Source organism: Pantherophis guttatus, chromosome 7 (genome assembly GCF_059756535.1).
Source record: "Pantherophis guttatus breed Tessera chromosome 7, ASM5975653v1, whole genome shotgun sequence".
Taxonomy (NCBI): Eukaryota; Metazoa; Chordata; class Lepidosauria; order Squamata; family Colubridae; genus Pantherophis; species Pantherophis guttatus.
In genome coordinates, this window is record NC_142069.1 from 38,839,080 (window position 1) to 38,866,901 (window position 27,822).

A 27,822-nucleotide genomic window follows, 5' to 3' on the forward strand; every position below is an offset into this window, starting at 1 on the left:
ATGAAAGTACCATTCCAGTAACATACATAACTCCCTTTTCCAGCAGGGGATGCCCCTTGAAGGATGTTACGAACCCAGAGCACAATTATCTGCCCACTTTCCCTGGGCAGGGAAATGGTGTCTCTGTGAAGACACCAGGAGTTCTGTTAAATTCAGATTATAATAAATATATAAATATATTTGATAGTTTGTTTTATGTAGCAAAAATAAAGAAACCATTCTTCTGAAACATGTCTTATATTTTTTCAACCCTGAAATAAGTGCTTGGCCTTATTTTCGGGGAGGTCTTATTATTTTGGGGCACATGGAGCAAGCTGGGTTCCTCTTGCCGTCTTACCTGATTTCCAGCTCTGATTTAAATATTTTCGGGGAGGGCTTATTTTTGGGGGGAGGCTTATTTTAGCACATGCACTTAAAAGCCCGATTGGGCTTATTATCAGGGGGATGTCTTATTTTTGGGGAAACAGGGTAATATTTAATAGATTGTTTTCAATCAGATTGGTAATCAGCATTTATATATATATATATACTTTTTTTCCCTTAAAAAGATTGAAGAATAAAAGCTTTTGCAGGAATTCTCATAGGATATTTTATCTTTGATGCTATTATGGCTGCTCCTACAATGAGTTCTGTAACTTATGTTTCCGAAACACATGAAGTAGCTTTTGAAGATCTGGATAATTTACAGGGCCATGATGAAGAACTTTACATTGACCAAGCACAGGTAACTTAAATGATGTATGTTGTTTTATTTATTATGCAACACATATTGCTGAAGGGTGATGAAAGATTTTGAATGTGGGACAGATTCTTCTTTGTTAAGAATAGATTTTAGGGAGAGATAATCATGGAAGAAAAGAAAAGAGGTGAAAGAAACTAGAATGAAGTAGAATGACTCTATGAATAAAGCACAAAGTCCTATATGAAAATAGATTAAATTTAGATTAATCTCCCACAAGAAAAAAAATGTGAAAGTTGATTGGAATAGAGTAAAACAGAATTATGTTACAACGTGCCAGAGAAATGTGTGAAATTAAACAAATGGGAAGTATGAAAGAGAATGTTTGATGGACTCAGGAAGTGAAAGAGGCTCTAGAATTATCAAAATGGCGGCCCGCTGGCCAGATGTGTTACGCACAGGCCATGCCCACCCTGGATCTGCAAAGGCAAAAAGCATCGTGATACATCACAATATACATCACGTGATGCGATCGAGTTTGACACCCATGCTCTAGATGAACAAAAATGGAGGGAAGAGAATGATTGATAAATATGAAACCAAAAGACATAAATTGTATACAGAGAAATAAATATACATCTAGGACACAGTGAAACATGGCAAGAAACTGTTCACTTTTTAGAATTGTTTTGGAAATGGGTTGAGAAGGGCTATACTATGGGATTCCAGCAGAGTGACTGGAATTAGACATGGCAGATTGAAGACTGATGACTATGGTGAAGAATGCAGCACTAGCCAGTAGATCAGCTTTTCAAATCTTTGTGAATAAAGGAGAGGACAAGACTTCACCCATAAATGTTCCAGACAGTTGTGCCTTACAAGGAAATAACATGACCACAGTTTCAACCCAGTTTTTGAGCACTGGAAGATGAGAGAATAATCATCTTATTCAAACCGTGGTTGGTTTCCTTTTCTAGTCACATTCAGAAATTGCTTGTTAACTACTTTTCAGCTATTAGAAATATTTGGATTAAGAAATCTGAAAACAATGAGTGTGTCTGCTTCAGTGGTGAAATGTAAAATTTGTTACTACTGGTTCTGTGGGCGTGGCTTGGTGGGGGGAGGGTAATGTAACTGAGTGGGTATGGCCAACTTTTTTTTTTTTTTTTACTTTTAAAAGCATTTTTTCTAGAACCTCTTCGGCCGAAGAGGTTGTAGAAAAAATGCTTTTAAAAGCCTCTGATGATCCCAGCTGAGCCGCGTGATCATCAGAGGCTTTTTTTTTTTTACTTTTAAAAGCATTTTTTCGGCCAAAGAGGTTGTAGAAAAAATGCTTTAAAAATAATAATAAAAAAAGCCTCTGATGATCGCACGGCTCAGCTGGGCATGGGAGGGGGGCAGGGATCTTTGCTACCAGTTCTCCATCACCATCGCTACCAGATCGGGCGATCCGGTCCAAATCGGGAGCATTTCACCCCTGGTCTGTTTTCAGTCTCAGCATTGATCATGCCTATCTAGGAGCAGAACCTATCTTGTGGGTGGGGAGGGGGAAACCCATTAGAACCTTAACAGACAAACATGACTTTCAGCTGCTTTTAAGTATTCTATATTATGGTTTCTTATTCCTTGAGGCTTGAAGTTGTTCTCAAGATGTTTAGGAAAGTTCATTTTCTATGCAGATTGCAACTTTAGGAAGATGATCTCAGTTTCCATTCCATTCTTCATTGTTCTCACTGTGTTGGTGAAAATCTTCAAAATGGGTAGTTAGTAATTTGAAATAGAAGACTAGATTTATTTGAATAACCTTGTTGTGATAGCTAACAATAGTGAAAAGTGTTGAAAATTTACTGTTCCTCAAAACTCTGCAGATGAGATGATATATTGGCTTCAATTTCTCATTTAGTTTCCAAGTCCTAGGAACTTGGAACTTTTTGAAAGATTTCCTGCTAAGGGAGTTATTGTTCAGAAGAGAAGACTTAAGGGAAAAATATTATTCAAGTAAATAATTTATGTGGGTGTTTCCAAGCAGAGACAACAGGAAAAAGGAAATGTTATAAAGAGGCAAACACGAGAACAAGGAAGATATGGTTAGGTCCAGCAGGAGAAAGGGACTAGGAAGGAGTGCATTCAGAAGGGTAGTTTTTACTCATTTTTGCTCTAAAGGTGACCTTCAAAATGTTCCTTGTGGAAACATTTCACAAAATGTAATCACAGGTTTTCATCAATATTTCTTTTATGCAATTTATCTGAGTTATCCCAGGAGTGCCTAAGTATATGCTTATTATTGGTAGAATATCCCAATTTTTATAAATTATTAGAATAGACACAGGCTTAATGCATCTTATTATGAAGCGTAAGAGTGTTATAATAGCTACTTGACAGCTCTTCTGGGGATTATCCTGAATTAAAAATAAGCAAAACAACACAACACAAAATGTGAATCAGTTTGAAAAAGATATATTTGCAAACTTTGACAGCAATATAAATCTAAAAGCAAACTAAACCGCAAATGGTTTTGAAAACAAACCCTTTTACTTTTAGCCTATGCTTCACAGGTATGAAATTAAAATGTGCATACTGCTTCTCAGTCATAGAAGAAGAAGAAGAACTGATTTATTGTTATCATGACCTAATCACAGTCCCTTCTTATGATGTCTATAAAAAGGATTTGTCAGTCTTCAAGTATTTTTTCCCCCTTCAGTGAAAGTTCAAGGGAAGCTTTGCAAATCATCATAGCCACTTTTCATTTTAAAGTGAAGTCAAGTAGCTGTCTTGGCTGTGTTCTGCTTCACAATTCTTTGTAGTTTTTCTGACTGTACTTGCTAAACTTCAGCAACTACCTTAGCTAGAGAACCTCTAACTAAGATTCTGTGCAGTTTGGACAACCCCCAAATCCCACTCCTGGCTGGCCCCACTCACCCTGCCCCTTCCCTCCCAGAAGTCCCCACGTGCCCCATTTTAGATGCAGTAAGTGCAGGGCATGCGCGAAGGCTCAGGGAGGGCAAAATACAGGCCTACTGGAAGTTTGGGAAGGGCCTTTGGAGCCTAGGAAGGCTGTTTTCACCCTCCTGGAGGGTTGAAGAATGCCTCCCGAGCCAGGGGAGGGCCTCTGGAGCCTGGGGAGGCTGTCTTCGCCCTCCCGGAGGCTCAAAGAAAGCTTCTGGAACTAGGGGAGGGCAAAACGCCCCCCCTGCCATGGTGCAGGACGCCAACTAGGCCACGCCCATCATGACCACGCCCACCCAGAAACCAGGCAGAAAACCCCTTGCTAAAATATTTGAAGCCCACTCCTGGATAGAAGGCTCTCCTGGCCTTTAGCAAATGACAAGTAACAGGTATAGAAGAGTTTTGAGGCAACAGAAAAGGTACTATTGAAGAAAATTGTCTCTTTACAAATCCAGATCACCTTGCCCGGGGTTGTATATAAAACAAATTAGACAGCATAGCAGATAAATTAGCCTTTAATATTTCTGAAAACTAAAAAGGTGTGAAATTTCTTCCATTGGATACTTGAGTACACAAAAAGAAAAGGTATAGTTGCTTTTGAGGAGCAGCTTTGCCTTGCTCAAATTGGGTTTAAGGTAGGTTGGTATTACTGCACAGCACTCCCTGAGCATCCTCATTTTTTAAAATCCGTCTAGACTATTAATTATGACCAACAGGAGTCTGCTAAAAGTGACAACTAATCAGAATCCTATCCCTTTCCGCGTTCATTCTTTAGCATATAACATATAGGTTCAGATAAGATAGCAATAGTAATAGCACTTATATACCACTTAACAGTGCTTTACAGCTCTTTCTAAGTGGTTTACAGAGTCAGCATATTGCCCCTAACAGTCTGGATCCTCATTTTACCGACCTCAGAAGTATGGAAGACTGAGTCAACTTCAGCCTGGTGAGATTTGAACTGCCGGCAGTCAGCAGAAGTAACCTGCAGTACTGCATTCTAACCATTGCGCCACCAAGGCCATATAATATAGTGCAGTTATATGGCAAAGCCTTTGAATTCTGCCAGAGACAGTTGTTGAGAATATCTTGGACTACATGCACAACAAATAAGAGATAAAACCAACTGGTAAATGGAAGCATTAAAAATAAAGTTAAACTTTAGATATGTTGGGAAAGTATGAATGCAAGTCATGGAAAGACTCCTATAATTGGAAAAATGAAGGCACTAAAAAGGCAGAAAATTATAAAGTTAATTAATATGCCACAGACTAAAGTGCACAATAATTTAAACCATTATTTATTGTTATATGCTTGGTTTAGATTTGAAGTGAAATGTATGTGAAACAAAACCTGAAGTCATTGGACATATTATTCATTACAAAAGCATCAGGGGTGGGTTCTACTTACCTTTACTAATAATTTGCTTTGCTTGGGCGCGCGCACGCTCTTCTAAGCATGTGCAGAAGTGTTCTGATGACGTCAGGTTCGGTGAGCGGAACTGGTCCGAACCGGGGGCAACCTACCACTGAAAAGGATGATACAGAGCTAAGATAGTTTTGTGTGGACATTTTGTTGCCTGACTTTGTCCATTATATTTGAAAAGGTTAAAAAAAAAAGACCAATTTCCAAAAATGACATTTATAAGGTTATATAATCATGTATTAACATCAAGCAGAGTTAAACCATTCCTCATATTTCACCTTTCCTTAATTAATCCTCTTGTCTACTTAAAGATCAATAGTGACTATGACAAAAATCACAGAACAAATATGTGTACTGAAAAATAATTTTCACAATGAACAATGGGATTCAAATAATCAAAATACTTAAATACTAGACGCCTTTTAGGCGTTTGGAAAACGCCTAATAATTCTAAAGGACTGCTGTTGCCAAAATTAAAGGTAAAATTCTGATTGCCCAAAGAACAAGAAATATCTTTCATGACCACCAATCAGGATTAATTTCTATATTTAACTTATAACTAATAACAATCCTTTCTGCCCTGAATGAAAGTGTGCCCAACAGGTACTACATGTTGTCCTCGACTTATGCTCACAATTGAGCTCAAAATTTATGTTGCTAAGTGAGATATTTGTTCAGTGAGTTTTGCCCCATTTTACAACTTTTGTTGCCACATTTGTTAAGTGAATCATTGCAGTTCTTGAGTTAGTAACCCAATTGTTAAGTGAATCTGGCTTCCCCATTGACTTTGCTTGTCAGAAGTTTACAAAAGGTGATTACATGACCCCAGGACACTGCAATGGTTATAAATATGAACGAGCTGTCAAGCACCTGAATTTTGATCACGTGACCATGTGGATGCTGCAATGGTCATAAGTGTGAAAAATAGTCATAAGTCACTTTTTTCATTGCCATTGTAACTTTGAAAGGTCACTAAACAAACTGTTCTAAGTTGAGGTCTACCTGTGTATTGTGATCTACATCATTTAGACCAGGGGTCCCCAAACATGGCAGCTTTAAGACTTGTGGACTTCAACTCCCAGAAGTCTCCAGCCAGACTTCTGGGAGTTGAAGTCCACAAGTCTTAAAGCTGCCATGTTTGAAGATCTCTGATTTAGACTGTCTGGAGTCTTAAGCAGGGCAAGCCAATAAGTAAACAATTGAAACCACTCCAGAATCCATTTTAAAATATAGCTGCTTTAATCTGAGGGAATAGTCTCATTTGAAAGAAATTGAAACTATCTGCTTAGTTAAGGGGAAAAAGGTTGAATGAAAAATTCATGAATAAAGCAGCAGAATCCAATTATGGAGATTAATAATTGTAGTTTAATATTTTATTTTCTCAGCAATGCTAGTCATGATATGTAACTTGACCCTGAGTGAACGTTTAATAGAAAACCCAGGACAATAGGGCACTATTCATATCTTGTTAATATGCAGTCTTTATTAGAAGACTGAATATTAGAAATTGTTTCAATCAATTTCATTTTTCTCAACTGAACTTGAGAGAACTCAATTTCCCTTAATTTTATATCTAAAATAAACACAGGAAATGCCTCATTCATATATGAGAGGAGCATACAGGGTTTGCACAATTTCATCTTGTGCACCAGGTACTGCCTTTCCTAGATCAGGAGTCCCTGTGATCGGTCACTCAAGCCCTAGTCATTTTACGTTTGGACTACAGCAATGTGCTCTATGTGGGGCTACCCTTGAAGAGTATTTGGAAGCTACAGCTGGCTCACAGTGCGGTAGTATAGGTGGTTCTTAGCAGAAACTGATGATGTTATCTAGTTTGATAATGAAACATCTACAAGAAGACAACTAAGTTCAGAGAGCACCAAGGAGCCCACAATTTAACCCTGAGTTACAAATATTCTCTTCTAAAGATATATCCTATCCTTAACATAAGTATTTATAGGAAGGATATTAATTAAGTATCATGCTTTCTCCCTTGGGGGTTTATACAGTTATGACATGCCCAATTTCATACATCTGTTAATCTCAGTACATTTTTTCCCCTAAAATATGGTATAATTATTACTTAAAATTTCTTTTAGAAAAAGAGATATTGTTTAGTATTCCACTGAGAAAAAATAAATGCTTGCCCTTCTCGTGAGCACAGTATGTTGCATATTTATAATACAAGCAACATAGTGCTGTGCCAAGATATCTGAAATGCATTTCTCCCTCTAGGCTTCTTCCAGAAAACATCTGCCGTGATTTCCTGTTTCTTGGACTCTTTTTTTTGTAATTTGTCCCCAAGTCTATTTCTTTATAAACTGTCTTCTTTTCAAAATGACAGATGGCAACAATATGTTTTAGAGACACACATATACTGTATACTCTAAGGAACTTCATTCTTATATATTTTCACCCTAGTGAAACAAGGACTACTGTATTATCTTTATATGCAGTTTCTTGCAATAGCTTTAAAAAGGAATAAGGAAGCAGATTCCAGGTTAATCTATCTACAATCTAACTTTTTTCTAATATCCATTGCTTTTCTGGGAAAATGCCCACAAACATACATACATGATATTGTTAAGATTCCTTATAGTATATGTGAAATAAATTATTCATATATAATTAGGAGTAAACTATATTCAGTGCAATGGAACTTATATCCAACTAAAGATTCATATGAATTAATTCACTGTGTGAAGTTCAACTATTGGAGGAAAACCCACATATATTATGATAGTTCATGCATGATAATCTGACTTTAATCTCACTTCACCATGTTAGTAAAAGAATATTTCTTTCCATAAATTGACAGAATGTGTAGAAAGTTGAAATATTAACAATGCAATTAACTAAAAGTGTGCTTCAAAGCTTTTAATTGGGTCAATTGTTTTATCATATTTCCACTTTTAAAATCTCTCTGCATAGAAAGTCATAGACATGTGGAATTGAAAGAGGCCTTCTTTGACATTCAGCCAACTCCCTATTTATTGCAAGGATTCAATTAAAACATGTCCAACAGATGGTTGTTTAACCTCTGACTGAACAGTCTACCAACTGTCTATGAAATGAGTTTCGTTAATGAACTGCTTTTACTAATAGGAAGTTAAGAATTTGCCTTAAATCCATTAATCTATGTTTTGCACTCTGGACTTGATGTAAAATAAATCTTGACCTTCTATGTGGTGTCTCCTCAGTTATATTATACCTGCTACTTCTTCATTCTTCAATTTCATGAGATTTCCAAGCCAGCTATATATTAATTTAATATCCATTTGAGCCATAATTTATTGGTTTACAAATATGAGTATCATTTATTATTTTGCCAAATGCATTGAAATGAAAATGAAATGAAATGAAAATAAGATACAGTATCAAGTTACAATATACTAATGAGTTTACCTTATTAAATTGAGAGTAAAAAGTTTATTCTGCTACAACTTGTTCTTAGCAAATCCATGTCATTCTTTTTGAGGGCTTTCCAATTGATCCCATTATAATTCATTTGGTACTTAAACCATTAATCCGTACAAGTTTTCTCAAGATAATTCATAAAGTTTCAACCATCAGCAAGTTCGTTCAGCATTCTAGATGAAATTTATGATTTATGCTTCCAAAATGAATGAATATACCATGACCATTTTTGTATGAATCTCAATTTCTGTTTTTTTAGGTAGTTGCCAGATGTCCATTAAAAAAAAAAGATTTTGATGTCTTCCTGAATGCCAGAAATGTAAGGCTCAGGTCAGCAGTGAAATCCCCTCAGTTATATCCAGTTCACTGAACTGGTAGAGCCGGCGGCAGGAGATTCCGCCCACCCACCGGGATGTCATTACCTCCCTTTTTTAACCATCTGCGCATGCACAGAAGGTTCTGTGCATGTGCAGAAGAGGCACGCATGTGCATAGCGCACACACTCCCATGTGCTTTCGTTTCCGAACCGGTAGCAAAGGTAAGTGGATTTCACCGCTGGCTCAGGTGTATCTCTGAGTACAGCATATTCCTTAAAGTGAGAGCAACCACGGCCCTTTTAGAGCTGGAACCCTAAACCAGGGGTCCCCAACCCCTGGTCCATGGACCAGCACCGATCTGTAGGATGCCAGAAACTAGGCCATGCAAACAAGTGAAGCTCCATCTGTGGGATGCAGGCAGCACACAAAATCACACCCCCTCTTTTCTATGAAAAAACCTCTCTCCATGGAATCAGTCCCTGGTGCCCAAAAGGTTGGGGGTGGCTGTCCTAAACAACCCTTCTATAGATGACTTCATGCACTATATTTTAAGTAGACAGAGCTAAAACATGAGTTGACCATGTTGCTGCAGTTGCTAATATGTTCATTATACATTTCTGAGTCATTTGAAGCCATGGCTCTTTAATGGCTTGAATTTAGCCCAGATAGTGTGAACATGAAGTGGGAAGAAGATTGTTGGAGATTTTCACAAAGTCTAAATCGTGTTACAGTCCCAAGGATGCTGCCTGGCTTTTGAGGAGTCAAACACAGCCTCTCCAGTACATTTCCTTCTTGAACTGAGAAGCATAGATTTCCTGAGTAATCTGAAATGACATAACCCAAAATTGTGTCAAGCCCTGTAGACAAGGATCCTCTTTTCGCCTTCCAGTCTGGAGGCTCCATCAGTTCTCAAGGACTGTGCAGTCACTGCAGTGAAAAAATATACTTATCTTCCTGTCTCCCCTCTCCCCCCTTCTGAGCTATAGGATACGTACATAAAAGCCTACAAGCTAGCTTCTCAGCCCTCTTTTCCTGTCCTTTTTCTTCCCCTTCTCTATTTCATAAAGGCTGTCTTCCAATCCTCTTTTCTTTTTCCCAGTTTACTTTTATCTGCCTAAAATGCATATATAAATGCATATTCCTTCCCTACCTCAACATTTTGTAAGGCAAAGGGATTTATAAGGAGTAGCTACAGTATATGCTGTGCCATTGCCTGCTTCCAGGGTATTCTCTCAGTGCTACCTCTTTTAAAATGTCATTTCCCCAATGAGTGCTATTTTCCCTTTTATTGTAAATTCTCACTGAATGTTACATTCCATTATGAATGACTTGATCTTCTTTTCATCTCCCACATGTGTCCTTTTAAATTTCAGAACTTCAATAAACTTTCTGTGCCCCCACATTGGCTTCTTGTGATGGTCTTGTTCTGTCTGACTTTCTTTTCCTGGTCTCCTGTTTATTTCTTCTGACATGGCTTCTAATTAGTAGTAATATTAAAATCTGTCTCTTCCTTTTAGAAAAAAACTATGTGTTTTTTAGTTTTAGTTTTCCTTGAAATCAAGAATTCCAGCATTAGGAGGACTTCCGGTTGGTGCTGTGGGGATACAGATGGGGAAATGACGAGCTCTGCCAAAACCCCGTCTGCCAAGCTGCTGCCGACAGATCTTTGGACCTCCCCTGTCTTGAAGGGACATGGGGACAAGAAGGGACCCCTTGGGCAGCTGAGAGGAACGGGTAGGTTCCTAGGGGCCGGAGGATTTCCCTTCACGCCGGCGACAGTGGAACAACAGCCATGGCGGCTGTCCTGAAACCGCGGCAACCGGGAACAAAGATCATGCTGGAGGAGAGGAGGAGAAGCGAGAAACGGAGAGCGGAGCAGGGAGTTTGAAAGCCAAGTGAGTTGACTTCTGCCCAGGTGAGAACTGCCCGTAAATGTTGGATTTACAAAAAGTGTGCCCTAACCTTAACAGTGGCTGAGAAACATCGGGGCAAAAAGACTCAAAAGAATGGTGGAGAAAAGACCTGTTGATAGATAGCGTTAATTATAGACTTTTTGGAAATGATTTTATTACAGATTTGGTCTTCTTTTTTTTTATTTTTTTGCGGCTATTTTTTGTGGCTAAACGAGATTGGATTATGTTTGAGAGAGAGGAAGGAGAAGAGGAAATAAATATGTTTTTAAAAATAAAGATAAAAGACAAACAAAGATGGAAAAGATGGAAAAGATGGCTGCCAGCTGAAAAGGGAAAGTGTAAATTCCAGACTGCTTGTTACTTGAAAGAGAAACTTTGTTGCCTGTTACTTAAAGTGGATTATTTTGAGAAAAATTTCAAGAGGCTTGACTTTGGACATATAATCTGTGTATTGGAGGATATTGAAGACCAGAAAGAAGAAATGGAATAATGAAAACTGATTTATTAAGCATGACAACAAGAGAAAAAGGGTGTGGCAACAAAAGAAGAACATGGTGATACCATATATGGAACAGTCAATTCAGAATTAACTTTATAGAACTTCTAACTTTGAGGACATTGAAATGGAAAATAAATATACTCAGATAGATTGGAGAGGGAAAAAATGGAATATAAAGTAAAAAGATAACAAAATACCATAGTTTGAATTAAATGGATGTAATGGTGTCTGGGAGTTTGATCTTTGAATAATTTTAGGAGATACCTTCCTTCTTCTCTGGGCTCTCTCTCAATTTTATTTTATTTTTTTTCTTTCTTTTTTCTTTTTTTTTCTTTTGTCCCTTTTTCCCTCTCTACTTTTTCTAATTCTCTTTTCAATTTCTTTTGTTATATTTCTATTCTCTTTCCTATTTATTCTTGTTTTTTTCTTTTGTTTTTATTTTAACTATTATTAATATTGTTACTATTCTCTCTCTTTTTTACTATTATTTTTATCTAAGTTGATTTTATGAATATACAACAATTTAACTAGGAACAATGAGTATAAATGATTGAAAATTACGATTTTTGGATGTTTTGATACCTTTTTAAACTTGGAATTTTTAAGCTCTATTTACAGACCTAATAATTTAGAAGAAAATGTTTTCTAAGGTGCTGGATATTAAGAAGAATTACTTACAGATTTAATAATTATGGAAAATTGATTTTAAAGTGATTTAAAATGTTGATATTCAGTGGAAATAAATATGGCATGGGAGAAAGCCTAGGAGAGAATAGGAGCTAAGATATTTGTCGATATACTTTTTTATCTTAAATCAGTTAAAGATATGGAGGAAAATGGATTTAAAAATGAATATGAGTAATATATTGTGAATTAATTTAAAGTTAAATAATTGAATAAGAGATGTAGAAATGGAGGAAAACATAAAGCTGGATAATAATTAAAATAAAGTGTTATGAATTAGTTAAACAAATGAAGTTAGGAGTGGAGGGAAGCATGATTCTGGAGAACAGTGAAAGTAAAGCTGTGATCTAGTCTTACAAATAAGGTAGGAGTGGAGGAAAGCATCATACTGGAGAACAGTTAAGGCAAAACTGGGAACCAGTTAAAAATAAAAATAAGAGTTAGGAGTGGAGGAAAGCATACACTAGGTAACAGTTAAAGCAAAACTGTGAACTAGCCAAAAAATAAAAAGTTAGGAGTGGAGGAAAATATACCTGGAGAGCAACTGAAATATAGTTGTGAACCAGTTAAAAATAGAGGTTGGAGCAGAGGAAAGCATTGCTGGAAAGCAACTATCTGAGTTCTGAACCAGTTTTATAATAGATTTAGGAGGATTGAAGGAGATAATGTTGGTATGCAGTTAAAATTATACTGTGAACCAGCTTAAATAAGTAAGGTTAGGAGTGGAGGAAGGCATCGCTGGAAAGCAATTGATTAAGATGCGAACCAGCCAAAAAATAAACTCAGGAGGAAGTGGAAGAGACAATACTGGAGAATAGCTAAGCCAAACTGTGAACCAGTTAAATAAATAGAGATAGAAGTGGCGAAAAACACTGTTGGGAAATAGCTATTTAAATTATGAATCAGTTAAATATTAGACTTTAAAATAAAGTATTTTGGGAGTGACAAATTCTAGATGGAAATGTTGATTGATTTAGAAACAATTAAGAGAGGAGGAAAATATTCTTTGTCAAGATTATGGATACTAGTTGCCATTTAAAAGAGGTACAATATAGACTCGATGTAATAGGTCTTAGAAATGAGGAATATATATGAAATATTGATTGTTAAAATGAAAAAGATTTGGAATGATGTCTATTTGGAAATAATTGTTTAGAATTTAGGGTAACATAGTAGAATGTTTAAAATCTAAATGTTTAGAATAAGATTTTTTTTTCTTTTTTTTTTTTAAGAGGTAAATGGATAAAATTTGGAACAAAATTGGTTGAGGGAATGTGAGTAATTGTATTTACTTTATACCGGATCAAATCCTTGCTCTAAAAAGATGTATTTTATATTTTATGTTTTAAAATATAAAAAAAACTTTAAAAAAAAAGAATTCCAGCATTACTTCATGCAGCTGTATTATTCTTTTGACTTATTTTGAAAAATGAGACTTCTCTATTGATTAAATTGGTAAAGAATTGATTATCATATTTTACCTTTCTTCACAATTTGTAAGGGAAAGTTGGAAGCTACACAGATTAGTAATCTCAATTTATTTTATGTTCCTCTGAATGCCCTGACATCACATTCCCCTTAATGTTATTTATTCTGGAGTATTGAAAGAATTGCATTTAGTAGACTTTGTATTGTACAATTAGATGTTGAAAACAGATTACTGTATACGTGTCAAAGTCCTGTACTTTATAAATGTGTAAAGTATAAATGAAATAAGTTTTCTACAAAACTGATTTGAATTTAGAATTGTTCGGATAATTCATTAACTGTATTTTTAAAAAATGAAATAAATTTTAAGTCATATTGAATTTTCTGTAAAACACAATGTATAAAAGCTGAATTACTTTATACGATTTTAATAACAACAGCACTTAGACTTATATACTGCTTTACAGGACTCTCTAAGTTAGGGTGTCAAACTCAAGGCCTGCAGACCGGATCTGGCTCATGGGGTCTTGGATCTGGCCTGTGGGACCACCTTGAAAACAGCGAAAGACCAGCCCTTGGTGCCTTTCTCAGCATAAACAGAGCTCAGGAGGGCCACATGTGGCCCTCCCAAGCTCCATTTTCACTGGAAGAGAGTTGCAGAAGGCCATCACATCCAAAAATGGAGCTCAGGAGCCTGCTTTCGCTGGCAGAGCACTCGGCCCACCACAGATGCTCTCAACACGAGTGATGTCGAGCTGACTATGCCCACCCTGGCCACACCCACCCTAGCCCTCCAAGGTCAAACACAACCCTGATGTGGCCCTCAATGAAATTGACTTTGACACCCCTGCTCTAAGTGGATTACAAAGTTAGCATACTTCCCCCAACAACCTGGGTCCTCATTTTCCAAACCTTGGAAGGATGGATGGCTGAGTCAACCTCGAACCAGTTAGAATTGAAAATTCTGGCAGTTGACAGAGTCAGCCTGCAATACTACATCTAACCACTGTGCCACAACAGCTCACAAGTTTAAAAACATTTGCAACAATTAGCATATGCTAGTATATTTTAACTTGTTTTAATGAAATATGCTGCTTGCCTTATTTTAAAATTCAAGGGAAAGCCATTTTGCAAAGATACATTGTGATATTTGCAAACTTTTCATCCTTTTCTTCTCCTATTACTGAAAACACAAATATGAGCTCAGAAAAAGGAGAGATGCTTGTAAAAGAGTGGAAATTGGTCAGAAAGTCATCCCTGGTACACCTCTGCAGGTGAAAAAGAAAATGACAACTGGGTTGGATGCTTAGGCACTAATGGATTAAGGCAGTATTTCTCAACCCTAGCTGCTTTAAGAGGTCTGGACTTCAGTTCCCCAAATTACCTAGCCAGCAGAGCTATCTGGGGAATTCTGGGAGTTGAAGTCCATATACTGTATCTTAAGGTGGCTAAAGTTGAGAAAGATTGGGCTGAGGCAAGGAACTATCCCTTTAGAAAGAATCTCTAAAGAAAGAGGCAATGAAGAAAAATAAAAAAGCATCTGAGGAGTCAATTCATTTGGATTCTTCCTTGTTTCAAAGGGCCATTATTGCCAACTGCTATGTGCAAAGAATCATAGATGTTTGTTGTATGTTTGCTTTAAGTGCTATAGTATTTTTGTGCTTTTATATACAATTGTCTATATACCTTGTAAGTAGCTTTGGAAAATTGTCAGCCTAAAAATTGAAATCAGTATTATCACCATTATTATAACTATCATCATCTCCTTTTCCTCTATCTCTTCCTCCTTGCCATCATAGATAATTATCAAAGTTAATATTAAAATACTCGTAAAAGAATTTTTAAATCAATATAGCCAACAGCATCTCTTGTAAGAGTGAATTATGTAATAATTATAAATTCAGATTTTATTCTTATACATATTAAATGATCCATTTTGCATTTTCAATTTATATTAATTTATTACCTGCTGAATATTGTTTTAGACATGTGAAGAAAAATCCTTATAGCACATACAATAATATAGTCAATGCAAGTTAGCAATTTGCAATGCAATTTTCTGGGATAAGGCATTTTCTGTCATGGAGGCATCAAGATGCTTTTCATCCATTTTCTCAAAACTTCTTGGCAGTCCTTTAAGAAGAAACCTTTTTCAGTTTCAACTACACTGCTGGGCAAAAGGTTCCAGAAGAAAGATTCCAAGCCAAGAATTCTGCCCCTTTGAAGATCTGCAGTTACAGTACTTACACCACTACAAAATTTCATCAGATGGTGATACAATATGAACCCCTTAGTGCAGGGGTGTCAAACTAGATTTCATTGAGGGCTGCATCAGGATTGTGTTTGACCTCGGAGGTGGGCGTGGCCAGGGTGGGTGTCACTCATGTCGGGGGCGCTTGTGGTGACCCAAGCACTCTGCCAGTGAAAACGGAGCTCCATTTTTGCTGGCAGAGGGTTGCAAGAAGCTGTCACAGCCAAAAACAGAGCTCGATAGGGCTGAGTGTGGCCCTCCTGTGATCCATTTTTGCTGGCAGAGGCACTGTGGACTGGTCCTTCGCTGTTTCCAGAGCAGCCCCATGGGCCAGATCTAAGCACCCACAGGCTGGATCTGGCCCATGGGCCTTGAGTTCTATTCTATTGCATAGAACTATTCTATTCTATTCTATTCTATTCTATTGCAGTGTTTCTCAATCTTGCCAAGTTTTAGATATGTGGACATGCATCCACCTAAGACTAGCCTGGGAGAAGAGGAGATTTGTATCAGATTTCTCTGCCCAAAGCACCCAAGGATCCCAGGCTTGAAATCTTGATGAGATCTATGGTGATTATAACAGCAAATTCTTAAGGAATCTAAATTTGCAAGTTATTTTTAGCAGCATTTTAAATAATTGTTGAAGTATTTATTCATTTAAACACTGATATAGCCACTTATTCTATATTGAACTCCAAGCAGCTCCTCACCAACAATCAAAACATTATCAAAAATAAATTAACCTAACATGTACATAAATCTATTAAAAACTCCAGACATTAAAAACCTACTATTATTACCATTAATAATACTATTAATGCTTTCCCTACAAAAATACACAGAAAAAAATCATTTAATCATTTTTTTCAACAAATGGCAGACTAATTTTTCTCCCATAGTTTATTCTTGCCTATTATATTTATAGAATGTTCTATATTCTATAAATATAGAATATTTGTAAGATGCCACAATATTGTGAATTAATTAATATAGTATATATGAGAAAGTTTTTTTTAAATAAAGCTGTAGTGGATGCAGAACTGAACTGAATGCATCATTATTGATGAGAATTGAATTCTGGATGAAGAGAAATAAAATCAAATGAAAAAATATTGTGATAAAAAAGTTACAGAAGATCTGTTATCTTTGTTTCAAAGCATAAATGCCATCTAGTGGAAGTACAAAATTATAAAACTATATGGTGCATTTTATTCAGAGATCTAAAATCACTGAAAAAATGGGCATAATAACAGCATGCTTATCTTTAACAGTTCATTAAACAATACAAAATTACAAAAGAGTCTATGGAGATTCTCAGTCAGGTCATGGTTGTCCCAAAGGTGCTTTTTTAAAGAGGCAACTGGACTTTCTGTTTTTTCTTTGAAGGCATTTCACTTCTCATCCAAGGAACTAGAAAAAGACCTTGTAATAAAAACATTATTTACATTTGCCAGAAAATTCATAAGGGAAGATTTCATTCGTATTCTTATAAATTCAAATTTCATTAAAAAAAAAAAAAAAGCAGACGCATGTTCAGTTTAGGTTTTTAAAGAAACTTGGATTAATTTAAACGTGTTTCTAACCTTGATGACAAATCTTAGGGTTAGATGATGAGTGATAAAATCCAGAGGTGGATTTCAGAAGCTTGGATCAGAGTACTGAATGATACATTGGCCTTATTCTATACAATTTTCTTTCTCTAGGCAGAGATTGGAGCAGCCTTACCTTCCATAATACAAGCAATTTATTTATCTTCTCCATTGCCAGAAGAACATGAAGAAGAAGCATCCACATTCAAACTTATTGATGGTTCTTCACCTCATGAACCAGAAGTTTCCAAGTCACATTATGGTGAACTTCCGTTTAAAATAAACTTAGAACTTTGTCCAAGCTGGACTCCCAAATTGTTATCTTATTTTTTTGTTAAGTATGCAGTTTAGCAATTATGTTCATTTGGATAAATCAGGTTGACTATTTTTATTATCAATCCCTGAAGAGTAAGTTTAAAGTTTAAGTCAGGATACACATTAAGTTTAAACTTTATTCATATTAGACATCACTCGTTTTGTTGATTGGATCACACTAGAGAAAGTAGCTCTAGCAATTTATTGCCTTTTCTATGGCATGTAAGTATTTCAAGAATCACTTCCTAGACAGGCCCTTTGCAGAACTATATTATCCCAGATGTCTCATGTTGTCTTATCTTATCCTCAGGTCTACACTGCTGCTGTCTTCTCCAAACAGAAACTGGAGAAAGGGAGACAGCTGCTTAAAAGAAATTAGAGTGTATGGCAACTTTTAACTTGGAAGAGATAAACAGAAATAAAGTGAATAGTATAAATAGAGAGGTATTAGTTTGAAGTTCACCAGAAAGAAAGAAAGTATGTCTATAAATACAAATGGAAATATTTTTCCACTTAGCCCAAACATACTCATAAAGACTATCTTGCATTTTAAACAAGGGATATATGCATATATTGGTGCATATATTCCAATACCAAAAGACTCATGTATAATAATTTCATTATAATAGTTGTCAATATTCCTGTGGTTCAAACTACAACAAAGATGTACTGACAAGAATGCAGTGAACCACCACTGAGACTGTAGTTTTGCCTTTAAGACATTTTTTAAGAATACATATAAAGCTTTGGATCGACATCTATATTAAGTGGGGGAGGGAGAGACATTATTTTAATTTCTTTTATCTCTACACATATCACCCACTGTGGTGTGAGATGTCATGCTAGCAACATGACTGTGGAAATATTTTCAGACAGCAGTGATTCAATGGCCTTGAAACGGAGATGAGTCTTGCCATTAAAGTTGGCTATGACTAATGGAATAAAAGCTGCAGAGACTCCTTTACCTTTATCTAGACATACTTAAATGTTAACTTTCCTCATCATGTTACAATAAAATAATCCAGAGATTTCAAAGTGGTGCAAACCAATTATGATTTTTTTAAAAAATATCTATGCACAACATAGAAATAGATATGCTATGCATACCAATAGCATAAAACATAGACACCATTCCATATTCCTAATTTTAAATAACCCTTGAAACAATTTTGCATCCCAAGGTAATTTCGTTCTTGTTTTATATTTTAGCTGTTTCAACTTGTTTTCTCTGTACCTGTCTGGGTACCTCAATATACTGTGATGATCGTGAACTAGAAATTATTCCACCCTTGCTTAAGCAAACCACTCATTTCTATGCTCGCTACAATAGAATAAAGAAGATAAGGAGAAATGTTTTTGCTCACCTAGGTATGCTGATAACTTTTCTAAATTTTATTTTTAACATGTACTGTAATACAAAGAATTTGATGAGACTGAATTATTAATATATATGATGTGGCATCTTTTAGGTAGTAGGTAACAGATGTTTATTTGAGCCATGGTGATGCAGTGGTTAGAATGCAGTATTGCAAGCTACTTCTGCTAACTGACTGCTGCCAGCTGGACAGCAGTTTGATTGTCACTGGCTCAAGGTTGACTCAGCCTTCCATCCTTCTGAGGTTGGTAAATGAGGACCCAGATTGTTGGGGGCAATATGCTGACTCTGTAAACTGTTTAGAGATTACTGTAAAGCACTGTGAAGCGGTATATAAGTCTAGTGCTATTGCTATTTAAGAGTTTGAACTAATGTTTTAGAACCATTTCTACTACAAAATATTGTTAGCTTCCCCCTCCCTACCCAAGCATTAGATATTAAACCAGTCAGAAATTCTAAGAGTACTTTTACTATTTCCTTGTTTTATTTTCTTGGCAAAGCAACCTGAAAAAAATTGATTTGACTTCTAATTTCATCTCAGAAGTGGATGAAGATGCCTTTAGAAATTTACTACAACTTCAGGAGCTGATACTTAGAGATAATAAAATAAGTCAACTTACAGAATTACCAGCAACACTTACATTCATTGATATCAGCAATAACAGGCTTGGTCGCAAAGGGATAAAGCCAGAAGCATTTAAAGTGAGTCCCTTTGCTTGATTTTAAAAATTCTCCCAATTGGGAAAATGATGTGTACTAACCAACAGAGGAGCAAAAGGTGGAATTTATAGGATGAGAGTCTTCCTGGATTTGGGGTGCTATTACAGCCAAAAAAAAAAAAAGGGCAGACAATTCTGATTTATGCAGAACTCAGACAGTTCTAAATCATGTAGGATAATGTCCTCTAGTGATTTTGAACAGATTATGCTAAATTCATCTAGGGTTAGGGTTAGGGTTACGGTTGTGCAAAAAACCCTCTCAGTGGGTTGCAGCTCATATCTATGTATGCAAATACATGCTTACAAAGACATTATTTGACATTACAGCTGTGAATATTGGCAAAATTAGACCTAAACACGGAGGTGATCATTTTTATCAAATTTCAATGTAAGCACTTTAGAAATGCAACCAGTCTATATCATGTATATATACAAATTTTATATGTGTTTTCCTCAAACCAGATTAAGATGGAAGGAACAGAACAAGAATCAAGTCAAGGATCACAACTTTATTTAATTAACCAAGGCATATTATGCAGGGTATTAGTTCCTCATCCTAAGATTATAAGTCTTTTTTCTAGATGCCTCTAATGCCATTTCCTTTGATGCTCTGTTTCTTTCAATGCACATCTGTTAAAATTTTTGTATCTGAAGTAAATAAGAGTTTATTATCTCTTTTAGCTTCTTCTTACTGTTGGCATATTTAAAGAAACTCTTCTTCCTAGAATATCATGCTTCATTTTGACTGAGATGAATAGAAATCCCTTCTATACTTATGGATTTTTCCCCTTTTCTGTAGGATATGATTGACTTGCACCATCTTTATATCACTAGTAATAATTTGGATCACATCCCAGTTCCACTCCCTGAAAGTCTCCAATCTCTTCATCTGCAAGTATGACATAATTTTCATTGTATTTTGGCTTCATTGTATATGTGTGTGTGTGTGTGTGTGTGTGTGTGTATACACACACACACACACACACACACACACACACATTTTTGATTACAAACAACACAATCTCATTTGGAAAATAGTAGATGCTTAAATCTGATTAATGTATGTGTGCCTTCAAGTCACTCTTGGATCCTGGGAAATGCATGAGCAAGTTTCCATGATTTTGGAAGTGACTTGACATTGCCTTCTTCCTAAACTGGGAAAGAATTACTGGCCTAAAGTCACCCAGTTGGCTTTGTTCCTAAACTCTCATATTTTCTAACTCAGTGCCTTAACCAGTATACCAAACTGACTCTCTCAAAAATACAAATTCTAAATGGTAAGTTTTATTGAAAAAGTTTTACAAACATCAATTTCCCCCCATTTTTTTCCCCACCCCATCCCTCCCTTAACCCCCCAAACCCTGCCCACCCCCCATGACTTCCCCAAGGTGAAATCTATCCGCATTTATTATATCAGAGTTTACCACCCCTCTATTCTCCCCCCTGTGTACTATACAATTTTTCATGACAATAAGCTATTTTGCCCCCTCTAAACTATACATTTCTACACAACATTTAGCTAAAAGCTATCTGGTACTTCCTAGTTGATATTTATTCTGCACATAATCTATCCATTTCTTCCACTCCCATGCATATGTCTCTTGAGTCCGATCTTTTAAGTATGCTGATATCTTCGCCATTTCTGCAAAACTGGCCGTCTTCAAAGTCCATTCTTGAATTGTAGGCATATCATCCCTTTTCCAATATTGACCAATCAATAACCTAGCTGCTGTCACCATATACAGTATCAATTTTGTTTTCCCCACTGAAAAACCCTTAACTATACCCAATAAAAACAATTGAGGAGAAAATTGATTTTTTTTCTTCAGGACATTTTGCATAACCCACCAAATTTTTATCTAAAAAGCCTTTACTTTCTTGCATGTCCACCATATATGATAATATGTAGCATCTAAGCAATCACATCTCCAACATTTCGGTTGAACATTAGAATACATGCATGACAATTTCTTAGGATCTAAATGCCACCTATAAAACATTTTATACAAATTTTCCCTCAAATTCTGCGACTGTGTAAATTTAACATTCTGAACCCATATTTTTTCCCAAGTTTCCATCATAACTGGTTCTCCGAAATTTTGTGCCCATTTTATCATACAATCTTTAACCAATTCATTTTCTGAATTTCTTTCTAACAAAACATTATAAACCCTCTTAATATGCATTGGGCCTTTCTCTTTTATCTGTCTAACCAATTCTTCTTCATGCAACATTAATCCAATTTTTTGATCTTCTCTCCATCTCAGTTGAAGTTGATTATACTGTAACCACCTTAAATTAATCCCTTCTTCCAACAGTGTGTTTAATGACTTCAGATGCCATCTGCCCCCATCATTAAAAAGTACTTCTTTATATAAACCCCTCCTGAGTGACTTTGTATTTATATTCCATATAATATGACCAAGATCCAACCACAACGGTATTTTATAATCCCATTTGAGTCGGTGCTTCTTCCATACTCTCATCAAGGAGCTTCTAAGTATATGGCTGTTGAATACTTTATCCACCTTGTTTTCATAAAATAAATATGCATGCCAACCAAATTCAAGATCATAACTTTCTATATTCAATATTCCAGTCTTTGTCCTTCCAAACCAGTCACTTGCTTGTGTAAACGCTGCAGCTTCATAATACAATCGCAGGTTTGGAAGTTTAAGACCATCCCTTTCACGAACATCTTGCATAATTTTCAGTTTAACTCTTGGCTTTTTCTCATTCCAAACAAACTTATTCACTCCTTTTTGCCATTCCATCAAGTATTTGTCACTTTTAAGCACCGGAATCATTTGAAACAAAAATAAAAATCTAGGTAGAACATTCATTTTAACTGCTGCTATTCTTCCAAGTAAAGACAGCTGCAGTTTTTTCCAAGTTTCCATATCCTTTTGTACCTTTCGCCACAACACCTCGTAATTATTTTGAAACAGTTTTATATTTGAATCTGCAACTTGAACTCCTAGATATCTCACCTTTGATACTATTTCAAAGCCTGCCTTCCTTTCCAATTCTTTCTTTTGATCAGCTGTCATATTTTTAACTCTCATCTTGGTTTTTTTCTGGTTCAGTCTAAATCCTGATACCATACCATATTCTTCTATAATGTCTTTCATCTGAATTATTGATTCCATCGGCTGTGTTAGGGTAACAACCAGATCATCTGCAAATGCCCTTGTTCTGTAATACTCTTGCCTTATCACTATTCCCTTGAAAGTACTCGAGTCCCGTATTGTATTCAACAAGACTTCTAAGGTTAGAATGAACAACAATGGGGATAACGGACAACCTTGTCTTGTGCCTTTTTCTATATTAAAATTTGTAGTTAAACTTCCATTAATAATAATTTGTGCTGTTTGTTCTTGATAAATTGCTGCAACCGCCTGTACAAACTGATCCCCAAAGTCCATCTTTTTTAAAGTCTTTAATAGAAAGTTCCAATTCACTCGATCAAAGGCCTTCTCCGCATCCAAAAACACCAGCACTGCAGCGATCTGTTTATTCTTCTCAAGTTATTCCAATAAGTCTATAATTTGCCTCACATTATCCTTTGTGTATCTGCCTTCTATAAATCCTGCTTGATCATGATGAATCACCTCTTGAATAACTGGCATTAATCTGTTGGCTAATACTTTCGCATAAATTTTATAGTCCGTATTCAGGAGAGATATTGGTCTAAAATTTTCCGGTTTTATAGAGCCTACCTCCTCTTTCGGTATCAGAGAAACAAAAGCTGCTTTCCATGAAGGGGGTATTTTTCCCCGTTGTTGTATGCTACAAAATAAGTCTTTAAGATGTTCAACCATTTCTGCTTGTAAAGTTTTATAATACACCGCAGTTAAACCATCCGTTCCTGGAGCTTTAGCTGTTTTCAGTTGTTTAATAGCAACAATAATCTCCTCAACTGTTATTGGTAAACTCGTTCTTTCCTTTTGATCATTAGAAATTTTTTATAAATCTCTCTTCTTCTAAATATTTATTTATAAGTTCATTCTGTATATCATCTTTAGCATATAGTTTAGAATAATAATCTAAAAAGGCTTCTTTAATTAGTCTTTGTTGAAATACTTCCTTTCCTCTATACTCAATACTCCCAATAGTCCGAGTACTCTGCTGTTTCCTCAATGTGTAAGCCAACCATCTGCCCGGCTTATGGCATTACTAAATGTATTATGTTTTGCAAATTGTAAATTAGTTGCTGCTTGTTCCGCTGTAAGCGGAATTGATGGAATTCCATCAATGGATATGGAATTGATCTTTCAAAAGTTTTATAACTCCTTGTAATTTTTCATCTGTTGGATTTTTTATAAGCAACTGCTCTTTTTTCTTTATCTCTCCTTCCAATTCTGATCTTTTTCTTTGTCGATTTGACTTGTGTTTAGAATTCATATAAGCCAGTATCCCCCGCATATATGCCTTGCTCGCATCCCAAACAATTTCAATAGGGGTACCCTTATTCAAGTTCATTTCAAAAAATTCCTTCATTTGTTTCTTAAGTTCATTTACATTCTTTTCATATCTAAACAAATTTTCATTTACTCTCCAAGATCTTCTCTCATTCTTTCCCATTTCTATTTCTATCCATACCGGGCTGTGGTCTGATAAAGTTCTCGGAAATAACTTTGTTTTCTTTGTTTTTGAGAGTAAATCAACTGTAAGTAAAATAAAATCAATCCTGGAAAAGGATCTGTGTCTGTCTGAAAAAAAAAGTAAAGTCCAGTTCTTTTGGGTTATGCACTCTCCAAATATCTTTCAATTCCAAATCTTCTTTCAAATATAAAAAAAAAAACTGTGGTAGTTTGACATATGATTTTGCCAAGCTTTTCTTATTTATTTTAGGATCTATTACTCCATTCCAATCTCCCATAAGTAAAATAGATCTATAATCTCATTGTAGTATTTTAGAATGCAATAACTTGTAAAAATTTTCTTGTTGCTGATTAGGAGCATAAATTCCAATCACCAAGATTGGACCATTATCTGTAAAAAGTTCTATTGCTATATATCTTCCACAATCATCTGCTTCTATAATTTTTGTTAGCAATCTTTTATTTGTATAAATCACTACACCATTCTTTTTCTCCAAATTTGAAGCTATAAACTGTGTTCCTAATCTAGAATTTATCAAATATTTTTGATCTTGTATTCTAATATGAGTTTCCTGTAAGCAAATAACATCATTATTAGATTGTCTCAAGTAATGAAATATCTTCCTCCTTTTCTGTGGTGAATTCAATCCGTTCACATTCCAAGATAAAAACTTAATTGTCATCTGCAGGCTCTTGAAGCGATAAGAGCATTCACTGAAGTTTCTGTTCCACACTATTAGTCTTCGGCTTAGCTCCTCCCATAGCTTCGGATTTTTGTGCTTTACCATTAACTCCCTGTTCGTCTTGTGATGTCTTAGGGCTCTGATGTTGATCATGTTGTTGTTTCTCTAAAAATTGTTTATAAGCTGCTCGAGTAATACGCTGATCTTTAGCACTATGCAACATCCAATCAAGATCCGCTGCTACTTCTCTTGTGTTTTTAGGTGGTTCAACTAAAGACTCTAAGGGAAGATCCAGCAAAGGTAGGCCCCCTACTGCTCCTTGAGTCTCTAGTGCCTCCCTCTCCGTCTGTTTCCTCTGCTCTTCAAGCTCTTGTTCAAATTGCTTATCCTTCTCACCCTCCATTATGGCTAAGACTGAGGAAGTACATGGAGATGCTGTACCAGGTTTAAAAACACTGAAATAAAATTCTTCCGCTTTTTGAAGAGTATTTAATCTCTCTCCTTGATACCTCAATATTATGCCAATTGGAGTGTCCCATCTGAATGGAATTTGCCGTTTCTTTAGTTCAGTCACCAAAAATCCAAAATCTTTTTTATCTCTCAACATCTTAGGTGGCAGTTCTTTGTAGATCCCAATCTCTCTTCCATCCACTTGAATAGTAGAAACAAAAGATTTTTGTAAAATATCATTTCTTATTCTTCTATCTGTAAAGTAGATCACCACATCTCTAGGCAATTGCCTTTGCCTTGCCACCCAAGAATTCACTCTATAGACCTTATCAATTTTACAAAAAATCTCCTCAGGGTCAACCTTTAACATTACAGCCAGAGCATCAGCACAAACCCTTCTCAGGTCTTCTCTATTGTTCTCTTTTATACCTCTAAGTCTCACAGCAAACTCCATAAATCTAAATTGCATCATTGTCACTTCATTTTCAAGCCTTTGTGTTTTATTATCAACATTAGAAATTTTTTGGTCAGCTTCCTTCATTTTAGATTCTACTTCTGAGCTAAGATGTTCCACTTTCTTATCAACTTGGAGCACTACTTCTGACAAACCAGTCACAGCTGTCAATATTTCCCGTTTCATCTTGTCATACTTTTCTTGAACCATCTCTTTAAATTCCTGCTGTGATTTTTCAAATTTCTGATCTAAAGCCCCAGCAATAAATTCCTTCAAATCATTAAATCCAGATTCTTGTGTTTGGGTCTGTATCTGTGAACTCAAAGGCTGCTCTTTTGGTTTATGATTGGGGGAGCCCCCCACCAGCAGCTTTGGCTGGCTTTGTTTGTTTTGAAGCCATTCTTCGCAGCCTGATTCTTTCTAAAAAAGATATCCTCTCTCCCTTTCCACCACAAAAACCTTTCAAAAATTTCCCCAGCTTTAATCAAGTCTCAAGGGAGAGGGAACAAGTCAAATCACTTTTAAAAAAACTTTTCCTCTTTCTTCTGGCCAGCACTGTTACTTTTTGTTGCTTTGTAGCGCAAATAAGCTCAAACAATTCCACTTTCGCTTTCAGCATTCCTTATTGCTAAAGCCGGGCGCCATTTTAAAAAAACGTTCACTTCTTCTCAGTTACTAAATTCATTCACAGGGCTAAGAAAAATACTTGCGGTTTAAGTTTCAAGTCCAGATTCCACCCTGCTTCTTTTAACAATTTTCTTGGCTTTCTCTCATTTCGTTGGTCACATCGCCTAGCTCTGCAATTGCAGAGTCACCCTCGGAGCCCGGAGCCTCAGCACGCTGTATAGGGAGCCTCACCCTGCTTCCTCCCCAGACGCTAAAAACAACGATCTGGGGACTTCAAAGGGGGCTCTACCTGTCGCGCCGGCTCTTCTCCCGATTCCTCTGGATCGTGGAGTCTTCCAAGCCGTCTCTCAGCTGTAGAGGCGGCTCTTTACGAGCAACGGGGCTGGCGGTCTTGAAAGGACCGTCTAACAGCGATAACGGCTCCAACCGGAAGTCAAAATGGTAAGTTTTTAATTCCAAACTATTAATCCACTTTGTTGTTTCTTCTGGATTCACTACAGTTTGAAATGTAGTACTCAGAGCTTGATACAATATTGTAATTTCTGCCTAACCAGCACAGAATGAAGACAAACAATGAATTCCATTGAGCTGACATTAGATTTCAGTGCATATGTCCCATTTAAAGTTCAGAGAAAATTGGCAGGGATAAATAACATGTGGTCATTCCAATGTTATTGTACACCAAGTCTTATCACTTCCAGTCAAACATTTTTAGTTCTTCTTTGCATGGTACCTCTAAAGCTTGCTAGTTTAATTGAAGAAATGGTTTGATTTCATTATAACTCATTAAACTGGCTGGTCAGGGCAGTGAAAATGATAACTGTTGCTAGAGCAAAACAATGCTACAAACTGACCCTCATGGCCTTAATTTAACTTAATTTAACTGATCATCCATATCCAGAATTATATAAACATCACAAATAAACCATTTTGCTTAGTAAAATAGTACACAAAAATATATAGTCTTAACTATATTTAGTATTCCTAACACTCATAGTGGAATCTCATAGTTTGTAACTCATTCCTTTCTTATTCCTTATAACTAATGAGGAATATTATACTTCTAAATTGTTAGCAGTTTTTAATGTTTTTATAAACTTACTGACACTGTTCTGAATTAAAAAAAAGCAGACATGAATTTTCATAGATATTTCTCTCTCTCTCTCTCTTTTTTTTTTTTACTTTTAGAATAACAATATTCTGGAGATGCATGAAGATACTTTCTGCAACATAAGTGAAAATACTTATATTCGTAAACTTCTTGAAGACATTAGATTAGATGGCAATCCCATCAACCTGAGCAAAACTCCATATGCCTATACATGCCCTCCCTGTTTGCCTGTTGGAAGCTACTCCTAAGCTTGGACAGTAAAAGTAGTGTTTTGTAACATTATTTCTTTCACAATAAGATACTGCTTTAAAAACATAGCACATATTATTTTAACAC

General features: G+C 36.0%; 1 protein-coding gene across 1 annotated transcript; it reads left to right on the top strand.

Moving 5' to 3' along the window:
- Positions 1-27,734, top strand: EPYC (epiphycan). The gene is made up of 7 exons (XM_087874313.1): positions 1-17; positions 556-724; positions 17,263-17,410; positions 18,673-18,829; positions 19,336-19,540; positions 20,357-20,452; positions 27,564-27,734. Exons 1-7 carry the CDS (start codon positions 1-3, stop codon positions 27,732-27,734), a joined length of 963 nt encoding a protein of 320 aa, XP_087730439.1.
- The last annotated feature ends 88 nt before the right edge of the window (positions 27,735-27,822 follow it).

What these genes read in the sequence shown, in the direction of transcription:
- EPYC (XM_087874313.1), top strand. An exon ending in TAAAGCCAGAAGCATTTAAA is followed by an intron (nt 19,541 to 20,356) that starts GTGAGTCCCTTT and finishes CCTTTTCTGTAG; the next exon opens with GATATGATTGACTTGCACCA. An exon ending in TCCAATCTCTTCATCTGCAA is followed by an intron (nt 20,453 to 27,563) that starts GTATGACATAAT and finishes TTTTACTTTTAG; the next exon opens with AATAACAATATTCTGGAGAT.